This window comes from Scyliorhinus canicula, chromosome 2 (genome assembly GCF_902713615.1).
Source record: "Scyliorhinus canicula chromosome 2, sScyCan1.1, whole genome shotgun sequence".
In the NCBI taxonomy this organism is placed as follows: Eukaryota; Metazoa; Chordata; class Chondrichthyes; order Carcharhiniformes; family Scyliorhinidae; genus Scyliorhinus; species Scyliorhinus canicula.
Window position 1 is genome coordinate 54,447,562 of NC_052147.1, and position 18,468 is coordinate 54,466,029.

The window sequence follows — 18,468 nt, forward strand, 5'->3', positions numbered from 1 at the left end:
CGTTGTTCCAAACATGTTTCACGCTGTCGTTTTTTTCCCTATGGCATCACCTAGAATCTGGCATTGGGGATAGGGGGGTCAGGCCTTTACAATACTGTTGACACTGGCAGGCTTTCCAACCTGCTGTGGTGAGCACCAGCGGAAGATTCCACTGAAATTCACACCAGCTTGAAACCGATTTTTGCCATATTTTCCCCCCACGCCCTCCATCAACCAAGCCGCTGGGGGCTTGGGAGAATTCCATCCTGTACTTCAAAGATGCTTCATCACATTATAAACACTGGCAATGTTTTGGACAATGTGTTAAGACACCATGCAAATGCCTTTGGCATGTTACTCAGGGTATTTGCGAACATAAAGAGTATTAGCCAGCTATTTAATTGCAAGAGTGTCATTCTGAAATCTAATCCTTTCCCTACTTGATACCCACATGAGCGACTGCCAGAAAGGATTGTTAGACTGCAATCATGTGGAATCAATTTCCCACTTTTTAAATCAGAAAACAATGGAGCCAACTGGTTGCAATTAATCAGTTCAGCATAGATCAATGTCAACCTTTGGGCAGTAACACCATCTGGAGATATTCCGACACGAAACAAATATTCTCAATAAACTGGTTAAGTTAAGATTGTAACAACTAACTTCACCCCCACCTTAGTTTTAATCATTAAAAAAACACGAAAATCCGCTGTCCTTCCAGAATTAAAAACTTGGCTTATATACTTACATTAAATTTGGTACACTTAAATTGGTCATAAGATAATTTACAATATTTTGATCTTTCTGTAGTGTTTGCTTACTGATAAAAAGACTACAAAATGCTTAATGTAATCCAACAAGTTGGTGACAGAGGTTATGCAGTTGTGAGCTCCAGAACAGTACAATGTTTGAATTATACAGGTAGTTTATTTTCTATCCCGCCAAATAGGTTTGATTAGCAATATTCCAATGTCCTCTTAACATTTCATACCTGCAATATTACAATTCAATAGCAGACGAACAAACAAATAGGCAGTGACCAGGCTACTGAAGCAAGACATTTAGAATAGTGGCTAACTTACACTGATTGTATGGACAGGTGATATCTGCAAAATACAACAGGGATTTCTTTAGAAAAAAAACCGTCCAATACTTCGCAAATCAAATGCACCACACTAATACAATGAGTTTACAGAATCTTCAAAAAAGAGATGCTGTAGTGTAATATGCCATACTACAAAACACAATCATATAAAAGGCTTCACCATAGTTTAAAAATATTTAACATTTGCATATATAATCAAATCAAAAAGCTTTTCACAAATGACTAAATGGTTAGCTTTCCTCAACTGCAAGGAATTGCTCTCTACAGTGTACAATTCATGGATATTTGGGATACTGAGCATGGCAATTTATCACAGCCTATATTTTGCAGAGATGACTTACTTTACAGTACTGCGTTAATATTTGACACTCTTTTTAAAACACAGCTTCCTTCTTATTTTACAAAACACAATTTTAAGATATTTTAAAATCATCAGTGATGAAATCTCACCCTCTGAAGTCTGTAGGACAAGCGTCTTGCTGTAAGGACCTACTCCCGACTTGTTGAAAGCTTTAACTCGGGAACTATAAGTGCTGTTGAAATGTAGCCCATCAACAGTGCACATGGTTTCTTTTCCTACATACACCTCCTGTACATGAAAATCAGAAACACAGTAAAAATTATTCTGAGGAAACTTTTGACCGGTATACAATGGAAGTTTATTTAGCTATTGTGCTGGTCTTTTTCTCAGGTCCAACAAAAGGTAACTGACCTCTCTTCAGTTGGCATATGATCTTTCATGTTATTTGCAGTTATAGAATATAAATATAAAATTGCAAAAATGCTAATAAAATGGCTGCAAGGCATAGCTATTGTATACATCAGAACATGGAACGATCGAATGAGAACTTACTTGCTTGAAGTTTGTTCTTGATTTTATGATGTACATGGAGTGAAAAATAGGGCGGAATTCTCCCATTTTGAGACTTTGGGCGTGATTCAGTCCCATAGCGAGCGCTTTTAGCCGTGTGTTTCCCAGTACTCACAGTGCAGAGAACCACATGGCTATTCAATGTGACTCACGCTGGATTAGAAGCCTGAACGGGGAACGCGCAATCGAGGCCGCACATAGGCCCGTTTAGTACAGTGGGGAGCTCTGCTCGCTGGAACTCAAGAGGCCCATAAAGCAATCTCCCCTCCCCCAAGTCTGAATATACTTGACAGCGCAGACCTGGCACCCTGGCAGTGCCACTTGGGCACCTTGGCAGTCCCAGGCTGGCACTGCGAGGGTGCCTGGGTGGCACCAGCAGTGCCAGGCACCACTCTTCCCAAAGGGCATGCAGCTGGGGGCCTCCGATCTCTGGGAGACCCCGTGTGCCGTTCCGTCTGGTCCCGGCTTGTGGGGAGCCAGTGCTGAATGGCGCTCACCAGAGATCTCTCTGGCGATGGGGATGAATCCCAAAGTCTGAGGCACCTCGCGAATCTGCACAAGCAGATATGCCAAAAAGTGATCCTGGCCACAATGGGCAGGATTTACATTGCAACTTCTTACGAGATCGCGTTAGATCTTGCGAGGTGTTGCGAGCCAGATAGATCCCGGGAGCGGGGTCTCCAGGTTTCCATTGGCCACGCTGTGCCACGGCGAGCTGCCTTTCAGCATGGCCACTGGATCTTGGCTCCTGGACAGCTCCAGTGGCAACTGTCCTGCTGCCAGAATGGCCGGATCCTGCGCTTGGAACCTTATTAATTATGCACAGGCAAGTTCTCCTCCAACTCTCCTGGTGAGCTAGCAACTAATTCGTCTGTCCACCCTCAGCTGGCATGTTCAATGGTCCCAGCACCATTTAAAAAGATTGGTGCTCAGCACTGCTGCCCCACAGCGCCAGGGATCCAGGTTCAATTCCGACCTTGGGTGAGTGTCTGTGTGGAGTTTGCACGTTCTCCCAGTGTCTGTCTGGGTTTCCTCTGGGCTCTCCAGTTTCCTCCCTCAGTCTAAAGATGTGCAGATTAGGTTGGCCTAGGTAGGTGGTTTGGCCATGCTAAATTTACCCCTGGTGTCTAACGGTTACAGGGATAGGGTGCTGAGTGGGCCTGGGTCGTGAGCTCTGTTATTTAAAAGGGGCAGCACGGTGGCACAGTCGACAGCAATGTTGCCTCACAGCACAAGGAACCCGGTTCAATTCAGGCTTTGACTGTCTGTGTGGAGCTCGCACATTCTCCCAGTGTCTGGGCGCGTTTCCTCCCAGTCTCAAGGTGTGCAGGGATGTACAGGTTAGGTGGGGTTAGGAGGATAGGGGGGTGTGGGCCTTGGAAGGGTGCTCTTTCAAAGGTGCAGACTCGAAGGGCTGATTGGCCTCCTTCTGCACTATCGGGATTCTATCCAGCAAGTCCATATCACTCGCTCTAGCCCACCAGTCTTCACCAGACTGTGCAAGATTTCAGCAACCCAGAGAGAAACTGCTAGCAGCCTCAAGAAGAGGTCTATTCCTCAATTCAACCACCTTCCCCCCCGCCGAGCCCATGCCCTACATGGACCACTGCCCATTGGATCTGAAGTCTTCATCCTTCCCCTTCCAGTAAACAATGTGGTGCCCATTTAACTCCTTTGTTTGAGAGCTTTTCATGCAGGTTTGTCAGGGTCCAGCTTCCCTCTGCCTTCCATTGTTCGACTTCTTCATCTACTTTCCTGTCCCTCTGTCTGCCTGGGTTGGCACGGGCCTACAGGTAACCCTATAGCGGAGGTTTGCAACAGGGGGTCTGGGATTTGAGATCAGGGTACCCTTTGATCTCTTTTGATCTGGGCTTGCTGGCGTCTTTAGGCCCCTCCCCTCATAATAACAATGCAAAACAAGTCCCTCTTCCAAAAGCTGGCAAAGTGTGGGATGATCTCGATGCAAAACCTATCTGTTTCTCTGGGGAGAAACATGATGCTTTTCAGACAGAACCTGGGAAAATTCCACTCTATAGACCTGTTACGTGGTTCAATACAATTCCATGTCAACTTAAATTTATATAAAAAATTATGACTGAGGGTGGAGCTTCAAAATTCATGGTTCTACATGATTTCAGCTAAACCCAAACGGGGACAGAGATCATGGAAATACGGTGTGAGTGAGAGATAGCTCTTGTTCAATTCAATTTGGATGGTTTTGGAAAAATGCTGATGGGAGAATATGCATTTTCAGTATAAAATATTTCTTTACCTAGGAAATGTGAAAATGGATCTAGGACGGAATTCTCTATTTTTACTTAGAGAAAAAAGCAACCCAGAGGAAAACAGCTAGCAGCCTCAAGAGAAAGTCTGTTCCTCAAGTTAACCACCTTCCTCACGTTCCCATCATCTGCGAGGCGCCCATGTCATACATAGACTTCTACCCACCCCCCCAAAGTTGTCTTTGGGCATCCTCTTCCTGTAAACGATGTGGTATCCCTTTGACCCCCTGGCTTGTTTTGCATGCAGGCTTGTCACGGTCTGGCTTCCCAGTCCTCGGTCTTCCCTCTGCCGTCCGTGGTTCATCTTCTTCATCCCTCTCCTTGCCCCTCTGCCTGCCATTGAGAGTCCTTGTTCCCCACTCCTTGCATAGTCCTCCTACCATATTACCCCCCCCCCCCCCCCCCCTTGTCTTCATCGGGCCACCTTGCCCCCAGTCTCACCTCGCATTCCACCTCAGGTCGAACTTTGGACCTTTGTTCCGGTGGCTGCACGAGCCCTGCAGCACATTGCTGTCCAAATAGACACTGGTGTGGGGCGCCAGGGGGAAGGAGACCCCATACCTCCCAATCCCGGGCACTGTACTGATCCAACTCGATGACACAGGAGGATTCATGGGTCCAGCAGCACAATGCTGTGCATCAAGACCAGCTCAGCATGGAGATGAAGGCAGGGACGGGTACATCCCGTCAGAGTGGTGAACAGAGCATCCAGAGCAGCGCAGCACCTTGGCAGAAAGGTTGTTGCACTCCCCTCGACATCCCTTACAAACCGAGGACTGCCCTGTGTACACCAATCAGGTTTTAGACTGACAATGTCCGGCAGGCATGACGCAAAATGGAAAGCCTGACGAGATGGCAGCGGGCAGCTGTTTTAATGAGCATTCACGAGATGCAAATGGTGTTCATACCATCGGGATGACTGATCCACCATTGGGAAAATTGCAACACGATTTCACGCCGGCGAGTTTCCAACATTTTGGCTCCGGCTAGATTCTCCGTTCCTGCCTGACACCAAACCCGCCACGTGCGAGACGGGAACATTTTGCCCTTAATCTTGCTTAATTTTAATAATTTAAATTTATTTTCAACATGGTGAAATAGCTCAGCAAAATTAAAATTCAATGTTTAACTTAATTTACATTTTTTTTTCCAGAAAAACTTTGCAATTACAGTTGCAGCCGCCGCCCCGTCCTCCCCAAGGTATTGAAAACCAGGAAGCAGCCGAGATGAGCCCGCCCGGGTTGAGGAGGGACTGGGGCGGGCTCTCTGGGGAGGAGTTCCCCTTACGTGTGTGTGTGTGGTGGTGAAGAGTTGCCCATGGTTTTATGATTTGTGGGGCAGGAAAGAGGAGGGGGAGGTTGCCCGCTGCTGCTGGGTGGCAGCCCCCATTGTTTGTGGTGGGTGTGGGGGGCTGTTTTAACAATGATGGGCGCCCTCTAATGAGGGCAGCCTGATCTCTGTGGAGCTGGCCAGGTTTCTGTGCACAGAGTTCCAGAGAATCTGGAGAGAAACCTCGGCTGTGAAGCTGGAGAGTTGACACAGGTTTGCCCAGCCCAGTCAGCACTCTTAAAATTCCAGCCATAATCATCTTTGCAAAAAGCAGCTTTCTGAGCATCTACCATTCTCACAGAATATCTTGTATCTTTTCTGGCTCTGGATGCTTAATCTGAGTTAGAAAAATGCAACACTAGTTTGATGTTGCTGTTATCATAAACAGTTACTCATCCTCCCAGTGTGTGCGTGGGTTTCCTCCGGGTGCTCCGGTTTCCTCCCACAGTCCAAAGATGTGCAGGTTAGGTGGATTGGCCATGATAAATTGCCCTTAGTGTCCAAAATTGCCCTTAGTGTTGGGTGGGGTTACTAGGTTATGGGGATAGGGTGGAGATGTTGACCTTGGGTAGGGTGCTCTTTCCAAGAGCCGGTACAGACTCGATGGGCCGAATGGCCTCCTTCTGTACTGTAAATTCTATGATACAACATATATCATTGGGTTATTTTCTAGAGTCCAATGAAGGTGGTATAATTGTGTTCAGTTACCAGTCAAAATGCTTTACTAGGCTTTGGTTCCTCATTACTATTAGCAAAACACCTCAACCTACCTAACTTTATAATGGTGAGGACATAAAATTGAAAGTAAATATAGTTTAGATTTGTTGCAAATACTGCCTCACACTCAAACACAACTTCTCAGTGTACAGTGGGTCTTGAAAGCACTTTGCCTCCTTGGTGATAGAATAGAATCACAGAAACCCTAAAATGCAGGAGGCCTTCCGTCCCATCGAGTCTAAACTGATCTCCGAAAGAGCATGCAACCTCGGCCCAATCCCCCGCCCTATTCCCATAACCCCACCGAGGAGCAATTTAGCATAGACAATCCACCTAACCTGCATATCTTTGTGACTGTGGGAGGAAACCGGAGCACTCGGAGGAAACCCACCCAGACACGGGAAAAATGTGCAAACTTCACAAAAAGTCACCCGATGTCAGAATCAAACCTGGGTTTCTGGCACTGTGAGGCAGCAGTGCTAACCACTGTGCCACCCCTCAATTTTCAATTATTTTAATTCACAATTGCATCTAGAATACTTACTCTAAATTGGCCGCCATTTCCATCATCTAGTTCCAGAATGTAACCTTCTGCTTGAACTAACGAGAGTGGTGGCTGTTTCCAGGACAACGTAGCACTGTTGTTGCGAGTACAGCATTCCTCCAGCTGCAAGATTGGGGCTGATGGCACTGGGGAAGAAACTAGGCAGAAATGAGTGTAACTGTTGCTTTTGGAAGACTACAAAGAACTATTCTCAACTTACTGGTTGGAGTTTAGCAAGACCACAATTAGGCCACATTTAAGGTTAGTTAGAACTGCAGAAGTCATAGAAAACGATCAACAGTGTAGATGGTTACTCTACTTTTGTAAGGTGCAACAAAAGGAGGCCACACCGAGTCGTAGAGAAAAACAAAACTTATTTTACTTAACACGTTATCTATTAACTACAGCTCCAGTAGTTCCCTACTGGGTCTCTCTAGTTGGTGCCTGATTGGCGGACTCTACTTATACAAAGACTGGCGGACACTATTTATACAAAGGCACTTCGACTTTGTTACGGGTGTCGTCGTCCCCCCCCCCCCCGCCCGCCCCCGTATTCTGCATGCTCCACAGGATAGTGGATCACCCTATCCTGTAATACCCACGATGGGTTATCGCAGCTATATTTTGCAGACTCGGTAATATCTGGTACAAATCAATTATTGCACTATACATGCCATGTGTGCTGGGGGGGGGGGGGTTCTACAACAATCTTGGCAGAATTACAGTTTTTCTTTGGACGTCTGGCTAAGCTCACTATGCTATTTATTGTACAATCTCACAGCAACTGCAAAAAGTTAGAGCTCATCATCACAAATCCCCAATATTCGATTTTCAAAACTTAAACTTGGACTGTAAATTAGAGGCCAACTTTGTTCTAATGTCTATGGGCATTATTCTCACCATTCCATAAGCCAAACCAGCAGAAATAAAACTTTCAGAAAAGATTGCTCTCTGGCTCTGTATTCAGATTTCATTCAAAACAATAACTCCTTTGAAAAAAATATTGCAAATGGTGGCAAGGCATTCCAATTATATTCTGCAGACCTCAGCAAGACCAGTGAATTATGGATCTTTTATACTAGAAGAATAACACATGGTTAGTAATATAAATGTATATAGAAGTCTACAAAAAACCTTTGATTTTGAGAATCAAGCCATTTCTCTGGATTAATAATCCACATCTTACTAAAGTTGGCCCAAACCCAACGTGCTCTGGAAGTCAGGTGCCATATATTCAGCCATATTCTTATGCAGAACAGAGCCAAATAATGCCATTAATTAACTGTTTCAAATTATTCATTACAGCTAGCATATCATCTTTATGAATAAATAGCTTTCCATTTTTAATACAGGTCTATCTGGAGATTTAATAATAGCTCACATGAAACTGTGGCAGGCACAAGTGCTCACTAAGTGACAGAATTCACGATGACCCCAAATAATGAAGCAGTCCCGTCGCTCATCAGCTCCCATTTCTGATAAATTGCCGTACATTTCCTAATGTTCCCTTTAACAGTAAATTTTAAATTCTGATGAGAATGTACTGAAGATTGATTACCTTGGACTAAATAAATCAGTTTGTTTTGTGTAACTTTCTTTATATTTTAGCCTACGTTGCTGGTGGGGTAGCCCGTCAGCATGATGTCGTGGGACCCGCCCCATACTTTGTTTTTGACAAAGTGTAAAAAAATGTGGCGGGAAAAGCCATTGGGCTACACCCCACCTTTCCCACCCAAGTTGGCAAAATTCCACCCATAGTAGTGGAGCACAAATGCAATAGTAAGTTTAGACACCTATGGGGTGATTTTGTTTTATTCATTTGTTCACTTTTTTTCGTGTGATGTTGGCGTCGCTGGTTAGGCCAGCATTTATTGCCCATTTGCCCTTGTGAAAGTGGTAAGCCACCTTCTTGAATCTGTGCAGTTGACGTTGTGCAGGTACACCCACAGTGCTGTTAGGAGGGGAGTTCCAGGGTTTTGGCCCAGCGACAGAGAAGAAATGACAATATAGTTCTAAGTCAGGATAGTGTGTGGCTTGGAGGGAACTTGCAGTTGGTGGTGTTCCGCCGTTTCTGCTGCCCTCACCTTCTCGGAAGTGGAAGTCGCGGGTTTGGAAGGTGCTGTCCAAGGAGGCTTGGTGAGTTGCAGCAGTGCATCTTGTAGATGGTACACACGGCTGCCACTGTACAATGATGGTGGAGGGAATGTACGTTTAAGGTCATGGATTGTGTGTCAATCAAATGGGCTGCATTGTCCTGGGTAGTTCAGCTCCTTGATCTAATTGAGGCATTTAAAATGATAAAATGGATTTAGGGAAACCATTTCATCTGGTGGGGAAATCCAGAATAAGGAAGTATCATTTCAATATTAGACTCTTGCCATTAACATGTGAAAGCAGGAAGTATATTTCTCAGACAAAAGAATAGAAATTTGGGATAAATATTCTACCTGAAGGGGATTCATGCAGGAAAGTATAAAAACTGGACTTTAAGTTCAGAAGGATTTAAAAATTTTTTAAATCCATCAAAATAGATGCAGTGCTTGCTAAAAATTGAACAAAATTAAAGGAATAAGCAATGTGATCACAATGTGAAATATACAATGACAACATATTAGCACTTGAATTACACTTCGCATGATTAACTTTATGGTTTCACTTATCATGCAATATCTTCAAACCTGTGGACAATTACATTTCGGTTCATGAGCTTTGCACAGTTAACCTCTATATATGCTCAATGCATTCAAGGAGGGCTGGTAACTGGGACCTTCTTGAAATTGTCCTTTATTATTTAATCTACCATAAAAAGTCTATGCTGAAGAGTCAAATGCTTCTCCCTCCATTCCCTGTCAGGTATAGCTCATTACTCAAACTTATTGGCCGAAGAAAGCAGTCCGTTGATGATGCTTTCATGGTGATCTTCCGAGGTTGCTTTGTGCCACTGCTCCCCAATTGTCAACCATATGAACCCAGTGCTTCAAATGTCAATTTTCAGGAGTTGCTGAGACAAGCCACCATTAAGAATCAGGGAGAAAAGTCCCAATAATTCTACAAAGCTTACATTGAGGCCTGGTGAGGTCTCCGGCATGGTGAAAAGCCTAGAAATGGCCAAAATTTCTATGTCCCACCCTGAACCCAGCATTCCCCAATTTCGCAGGGGTGGGACGGCATTTGGTTGAATTGCAGAGGCAGCTGGCCATTTAAATAATCAGCAGCCTAAACTGAAGAGGTTAGTTGAGCCCTAGCTGTTTGAATGCCAGGGTGTACAGAGCAGACCAGGTAAGAGGAGGCCTGAAATTGGTGGATTCTTTGGATAGTCAAGGTACCGCCTTTGACGCGGTAAGGGAATTCTTTGGATAGGGTCACAAAACACCTTTGGGAGAAGGCAAACATGTTAAAATTAAACATCATTATCCAGTTTTTATGCACAAACTCACTGGAACTGTCCAGCAAGTGCCCAAAAGGTACAGGAGCTTATAAAGAACGACGAATGGGAAACAAGAGTGGTGGGCGCTGAAAAAGAGGACTGAGAGCTGGAGGGATTTTAACATTTTTAAAAAATGTTTAATTTATTTAAACACCACACCAAAACACAGAGTTAAGCCTGTCACCAGTCCGCCACCACACTTCCGGGGTCGGCTCCAAAAAGTACCCCACAACCAAAAATCTGACCGGTGTGCGGGCATTTTTAAAAGGTCAGGTTCGCAGACCCTGCAAATCTCTCGACTCCGCGCACCCAACCCGGGGATGAAATTCTGGGCCTGAGTTGTTACAGATGCAATGTAAGACGTGTAGTTCAATAACTGGATTTCTTTCTACGCTCAGATCTCCTTCCACAATGCATTCCTTTAAAATGGACAGTTAATTCCCACCTGTTAATGCACTCAAGAAATATTCATTCTATTTTGTCTCCGAGCTACAATTCTAACTACAGCCCTGAACTAAAAAGGAGCACGTAATGCCAAATTAACTCCTACATCAACTTTCAACATCACATAGAACCTGTGATGTTTTTAATGAGTCAAAAAAACTAAGCCGACATGAAACATTTTTTTTCAATTAAATTTGCTGACCCATTCAAAAATATTGGAATACTTTTCCTTTAACAATCTGTAAAATTGTAGGTTTTGTTCAAAATTATAGCTGAAATTTTCATCAAGTTTGATCACAAATGCAATGGGTTAAAATACAAATAGTCTTAAAATTAGAAAGACAGGTACGAAGAGAGTTCTAGAAAAACTGATTTACACTGTTATTTAATAAAAGATTTATCAAATTAATTTGATTAACGAGAGAGAAGATATCCCAACTATAAGAGGGCTTGGACAAATTAGTTCCAGCAGCTTTTAACAGTAATAGATCAAGTCACAACAAAAAGAAAATTGGGGATATGCAATCGTTTAAAAAGATTATTTTAGAAATCTACAGATTTTCCAAGTCACGGGTATATGTGATTACAAGATTCACACAATTGCACGTACTTAACAATACTGCACTCTGTATCGGCATCATTGTTACCTGAATATTTTAAAATAATTCTTTCAATATTCATTTAATAATCATTTTTGAGATGAATTGCACTGTGGTACAGAAGGAAGCACATTCCTGGACATATGGGAACTTAAACAGGAGTTGTGCCACACCTATTACAAAATCCAAGTGGCCTAAAAGATCCCTAGTTTGGTTTTAGTTTGTATTAAGAGTCCAAACAGCACCCAAACCCAACATGTACTATCACCTTTGAAAATCTCTCAAAATTGAAATTAATCAAATTCCTTTTTGATTTTGTTTTTAAACATGAGAAATGCTGTTCCTTCCTCTTCCCATTTGTTGTCCAAGCATACAGCTTGCCGTTCTATGCCTAATTCACCTCTGTTATTTTAAGTCATTACTGATAAAACTAAAATGATGGCATGTAATAACAGTTAGGATGGCAAGTGTATTATTTTCAAAAGTTAAGAAATTGAGGAAGAAACCATAAAGATGAGTTAAAAAGCTAAAATCAATCAATTTCCTAACCAACTCATTTGAAAATGATGTGGTCCAGGAATCATAGTTAGCTTAGCTGCCCAAAATAAAATTAAGGTTTTTAACATTTAAAAGACATTTGGACAGATACATGGATAGGAAAGGTTTAGAGGGATATGGGATAAATGCAGGCAAATGGGGTTAGCTTAGATCGGCTTTTTGGTTGGCATTGACTCGTTTGGACCAAAGGGCCTGTCTCCATGCCATAGATTCTATGATCTGTGATCTAATGTTTAGATCACAAGCTGGATTATCAATGTGGGGTCGTGATCAGTATATGATTTTTAAAAATGGAAATGACCTAACTGGCCTGGAGGTGAGCTTGAGGCTCAAAATTTACAGGTGCCAAGCGTCTCCAGGAAGCGGAGCTGTCTGCCTGGCACCAGTAGTGCTGCTGCTTTGATGATTGGGCCAGACAGCTCCTGGAAAACGGAGGTGGAAAGAGGCAGACGAGGGCCATGGATGAGTAAGGACCGGCACTCATGCCAGCATTACATGGCCACACAGATTTGATTCTAAGACAACAGCAGAGAAATTTATTTGGGCCTGGTGGCAAACCTGACAGTACTGCTTGGGTTTTCTGGGGGAAAAAAATTGAAAATGGCATTCAGGAATAGAAGGGGCCCTTAACAAACTCGTTAAAGTGCTTAAAAGGCCATTTGACTGGTAGCAAGCATAATTCCCTTCATACCACCAGAGACTATTTTCAGGGCCACAGTTTTGAAGGTATGACTGCAGTGGGTCCCGATCCTGGCCCACATCTCTCTGGTCTGAACCCTACCTTTCATCTGTACGAAGTCCAACTGAAGGATAGTTTGTAGCAATGATGCATTGTCCAGTGTTAAATCAAAGTCAGTATTCATGCGAGGTTGCAGTATGCCTTTTCCCCACTGCTCATCAATAAAGTGTACGCGCCTTATTAAAGCATCTGATATCTGTAAACAAACGTGACCAGTCAGAATTAAACTCACATCCCAGTGACATGCAGGTCATGACAGCTACAATACCAGACTACAAAAAGGTGGCGGGCTTGGGGGGGGGGGGGGGGGAAGAAATCTCAAACCGAGATCTCGCCAGCGCAAATCCCATTTTGGCCCTCTCACTGAATTTTGCAGCCAGAACAGGATTTGCGCCCCACGGTGAACCGGGCCGCTACATCTCGCCTCATATTTAAGAATCTCAGACTTATTTTGCGTGGTGTATTTTAATTTAAAGCCATTAATAAAGACTGAAAAACATACGTGTCCTTCAGACTTTCGAGGTAAGAATTTTAGATATTGATACCCTTTTGTTTAGTCTTAGGTACTGTCACTAGTATTAGCGGTCAAAAGGAAGGCCAGAATTAAATCAAACAGAATGTGCATTTTGCAAGGTTTTTAAAAAGTTAAAAAATTTAGACATTTTGATAGATACAAATAGTTACACAATTACATGGAATTATTTTCATGTATTGGCTTGAATACAGAGACAAATATTTAAGGCAAAAATACTTCCATTATGTGAGCCATGAGGCCACATTGATGTATGAATAATTTAGTAATTCTCTGACATTTGCTGCATCTAGTTATAAGTGACAGGAACAAAATCAGGGGAACCCATGCAAATTGCTGAATATCTGAATCACTGAACAGTACAAGCAGTAATATGGGAGCACTGGTGATTACACACTGACCTGTAAAAAGCCACTGGGGTCATTCTCCTTAATTACCTCCAAACAGTATTCCATCAGGCCAGTTGTTTGGCGCAGCTTGACTGTGCAATGGCTGATTTGATCTCTGACCACCTACAAAGAAGGGGCAACTATCACCAATTCTCAGGATATCACAATAGTTTGGATACAAAGTTATCACAATGAATAATCCAACAGAAGCAAACTATCAAACACAGAGGTTAGAAGTTCAACCATAATCTCAGTGAATGGCAGAGTGGAATTACATGTCTTATTTCTGCTATTATTTCTTGGGCTCTGTTACGTGACTGTAAACAGAGAACGATGCTTAAGTGTGAAAGTGATGATGGGTTTTCTGTTTGGACAGAAACATTTCTAGAATATCTGTGCACAGGTAATGAAACAATTGTTTGGTTCTGGGGGAAAAGAAATTTCCTTTACTCTCCAATCAGATAAATAAATCAGTGAACAATTCATTCGCAAATTCGCAAATCCATGATAAACAAAATAAATTACAAGTGCTGCAACCATCAGTCTGACTTTCCAGAAAAGTTCACTGGACATAAATAGAAATAAACATAAAGATTTAAAATTCACTTTAAAAATATTTCAAGACCAAATTCAGGAAAAATATTCTTTGAAGTTTGCAATGAGAAAGAGTAAATAATCTATAATTTTATTTTGAATTCTCAGTATAAAAGTACATAAGCTCTTCTAACCTCCCTTTCTCGAGTCAATTTCCCATTGAAATTAATTTACCATGAAATATTCTCAATATTATTGAGAATAAAAGTTTATTAAGCGCCTACTTATTTTTAGATTAGATGCATTGAACTGAAAGACGTTATTATAATCTGAGGAGCGACGTGTTTCCAGATAGAAGTCTTACAACGAAAGGGAAAATGCTGGAAAATCTCAGCAAGTCTGGCAGCATCTGTCGGGAGAGAAAAGAGCTAACGTTTCGAGTCCAATGGCTCTTTGTCAAAGTCTTACAACACCAGGTTAAAATCCAACAGGTTTGTTTGGAATCACTAGCTTTTGGAGCGCAGCTCCTTCACCAGGTTGAGTGCTGCACTCCAAAAGCTAGTCATTCCAAACAAACCTGCTGAACCGTAACCTGGTGTTGTAAGACTTATTTCTGTGCCTACCCCAGTCCAACGCCGGCACCCCCACATCATGTTTCCAGATAGTAGGTGGAATTTAGATCTCCTGCCATTGGTCCTGATATTGGACCCTGAAGCAGAGGGAACATCTGGTGGTGGGAGGGGAGGGGGGGGGGAGGGGGGGGGGGCGATGGCTGTCCGATCATGATCACACAACTGCCGGCCAATAAAATATGCCTAGGTCCAGGACCGGGTCAAGTACATAGAAGGAATGGGCAGGAAGTCTTTGAACCCACTATCTACTGACAGAATTGGAGGTCCAGTTGTCATTTTGGAACAGCATCCAGACTTGCACTAAGTGCCTACAGCAGCATCAGTGTGGCATCTACGGAGCCAGACCCAGGAGCATCACCTCAACCTTCAGCTGGAAAATGTCTGAGCAATGTGTGGCCAAACATTTCAGCTATGCCTCCTTGCATGTTCTCCTCCTGGCTGTCAGGGAACAGCATGAGCCATGCTTCCCCACCAACAGCATTAACCTGGATCCAATGCAAGATAAAGGTCAATGACTTGTTCTGCACTGTCAGGGTGAATAGAATAGTGGCATTTGATTTATGCGAAGGGTGGAATAGGGCAGGTGGCAGAAGCAGTGCAAAACACAGCAGCAGATACATTGAGGCCTGAACGTATGTGGGACAGAATTTGTAGGTTCATACTTCCATCTCGTACAACGGCATGAGAATTGGAGTGTGGGCAGGTTACTGAAAGCTCTCATTATCTGTCAGAGGGGTATGCTAATAAATGGGTTAATGTGTCTTTTGAGCAGAGACTGATTCGCCCCTGCTGTTTGCAGGAAAAAACATCATCATATTCCAAAGAATGTGCAACATTTTGGAGGAGTGCAAGACATAAGCTTGCTCACGCTTGCTGGGGTGGGGGGCAGCAGTGGAGATTGCAGGGTGGCCGAGCAACTGCAAACAGCTAAGCAGGAGTACAGAGAGAAGGGAGGCCTTGAGTTTGGTGCCACCTACTGGGCAGGAAGGAGACATGTCACAGAGGGGCAAGAAGAAAGATTGACAATAACATGGATCTAATTCTTTCTGTTCTCCAATGCAAGTCCTCAACTCTAGACCTCATGAAGTCTCATGGTACCAGGTCAAACAAAACATAACCATGGCACATGGTTAGCACTGCTGCATCACAGCAGCAGGGACATGGGTTCAATTGCAGCCTTGAGGTGACTGTGTGGAGTTTGCACATTCTCCCAGTGTCTGCGTGGGTTTTCTCCGGGTGCTTTGGTTTCCTCCCAGTCCAGATGTGTAGGTTAGGTGGATTGGCCATGCTAAATTGCCCCTTGATGTATCGGTTAGGTTAAGCGGTTATTGGGATAGGGCAGCTGAAGTGGGCTTGGATGGAGTTCTTTCAGAGGGTCAGTGCAGACTCAATGGGCCAAATGGTCCCTTCTGTACTGTAGGAATTCTTTGAAATATCCTGATTACCACATACCATCCCCCCTCAGCTGCTGAATCAGTACTCCTCCATGAACACAACTTGGAGGAAGCACTGAGGATGGCAAGGGTGCAAATTGTGCAAGTGCTGATCCCCTGGCTTGGTGGTAATGGTAGAGTGAAAAATATGCTGGGTGATGAGGTTATGAATTGTGGCTGAATACAATTCTGTTGCTGCTGATAGCCCACAGCACCATGAGGTGCTGAGTGGAGGACTTCAATGTCCATCACCAAGAGGGCTCGGTAGTACTACCACAGACCGAGCTGGCCAGGTCTGAAAGGATGTAGCTGCTAAATTTGGTCTACGGCAGGTGGTGAGGCAATCAGCAAGAGGGAAAAACGTGTTTCATCTGATCCTCACCAACCGGTCTGCCACAGATGTATTTGTCCATGACAGTGTTAGTAGGAGTGACCATTGCACAGTGTTTGTGGAGACAAAATCCCATCTGGAGACTTAGGTAGACTTCGAACAGATATAACAACTCAAGACTGGATAACCATGAGGTGCTGCGGCTATCAGCAGCAGCAGAATTATATTCAACCACAATTCGTAACCTCATCACCCAGCATATCTTTCACTCTGATCTCCTGGCTTGGTGGGAATGGTAATGAAGAGTGCAGGAGGCCATACCATGAGCAGCACCAGGCATACCTAAAAATGACCGGTCAACCTGGTGAAGCTACAACACAGGAATACTTTTGGTCATCAGTAGAAGGGGTCATCAACAGCACTAGCAAGTGCCATTTACAAAGCAATAAGCTTCTCACGGACGCTCAGTTTAGATTTTGCCAGGGTCACTCAGCTCCTGACCTCATTATAGGTTTAATTCAAACATGGACAAAAGAGCTGAATGCCAGAGGCAAGGTGAGAGTGACTGCCCTTGACATCGAGGCAGCACTTGACCTAATATGGCATCAAGGAGCCCGAGCAAAGATGGAGTCAATATGAAACCCGGGGGGGGGGGGGGGGGGGGGGGGGGGCCTTTGCTGGTTGGCGTCATACTGGACACAAAGTCAGATGGTGTGGTGGTTCAAGATCAATTGTCTCTTTCCAGGACATCATTGCAGGAGTTCCTTGGGGGAGTCTCCTTTTCCCAATCATCTTCAGCTGCTTCATCAATGACTTTCCATCCACCATAAAGTCAGAAGTGGGGATGTTCCCCAATGATTGTTCAATGGTCAGCACCATTCATGACTCCTGAGATACTGAAGCAGTCCATGTCCGAATGCAGCAAGACCTGGACAATATCCAGGCTTGGGCTGCCAAGTGTCAAATAACGTAATTTCACACAAGTGCCAGTAAATGATATCTTCAACCAAGAGAGAATCAAACCATCACCCCATGACAGTCAATGATAGTAACATCACTGAATCCCCCACTATCAAAATCCTGGGGTTACTATTGACCAAAAACTGAACTGGAACAACCATAGAAATATTGTGGCTACAAGAGCAGGTCAGAGGCTAGGAATCCTGTGGCGAGTAACTCACCTCTCAACTCCAAAAGTCTGTCCATCATCTTCAAGGCACAAGACAGGAGTGTGATGGAATACTCTCCACTTGCCTGGAATCCCAAAACCATCCAGGACAAAGTAGCCCGCTTGATTGGAACCCCATCCATAACATTCACTTCCTCCAGCATCGACGGACAGTAGCAGCAGTGTGTACCATCTACAAGGTGCACGGCAGGAACTCACCAAGGCTCCTTCGGCAGCAACTTCCAAAACTATGACCACTATTTCTTGAGGGCCAAGCCAGCAGACACATGGGAACAAAACTAACTAGAGGTTCCCCTCCAAGTCACTCACCGTCCTTATTTGGAAATATATTGCCCTTCCTTCACTGTCACAGTGTCAAAATCCTAGAACACCCTCCCTATCAGCACGGTGGATGTACCTACACCGGAGGGGCTGCAGTGGTTCAAGGCAGCTGCTCACCACCACCTTCTGAAGGGCAACTAGGGATGGGCAATAAATGCTAGCCTAGCCAGCGATTCCTATATCCCATAAATTAATAGTGAATTTTCCATGTTCCCCCCATCGACCTCCGAGGAGACTGTCAAAACCTCAAGAGGGTGCACCATCACACTTTCCCCTCCACCTGCCGCCTATAGTGCAGCTATCGGGTAGTTATGCTATCAATAATGTTTAGAATTGGGGGTCACATTCTGGTGAGCGCATCACTGACACACAGAGCAGCTGATGGAGGCTGTTGCCTATAGTTGGAGCACCATTCGTGTCTATGCGGAGTGGCTTTGTTTCTGAAAATTCTGGCAGTCAGTCAATTAGAACAAAGATATGTTTACTAAAAATGTTTTTACCATTTTTTGTGAT

General features: G+C 44.0%; 1 protein-coding gene across 7 annotated transcripts in view; it reads right to left on the reverse strand.

Moving 5' to 3' along the window:
- trim9 (tripartite motif containing 9) overlaps positions 1–18,468 on the reverse strand; it is a 137,294-nt gene that overhangs the window by 32,759 nt on the left and 86,067 nt on the right. Inside the window, exons 4-8 of one of the 7 annotated variants that reach the window (XM_038778521.1) lie at positions 13,528–13,638; positions 12,637–12,790; positions 6,828–6,973; positions 1,535–1,679; positions 1,062–1,085 (exon numbers count right to left, since the gene is read on the reverse strand). In XM_038778521.1, coding sequence (XP_038634449.1) covers positions 1,062–1,085; positions 1,535–1,679; positions 6,828–6,973; positions 12,637–12,790; positions 13,528–13,638 — 580 coding nt within the window. Of the gene's footprint in view, positions 1–1,061; positions 1,086–1,534; positions 1,680–6,827; positions 6,986–12,636; positions 12,791–13,527; positions 13,639–18,468 lie in introns of all 7 variants that reach the window. The other 6 variants (XM_038778530.1, XM_038778503.1, XM_038778512.1 and 3 more) reach the window with 6 other exon arrangements.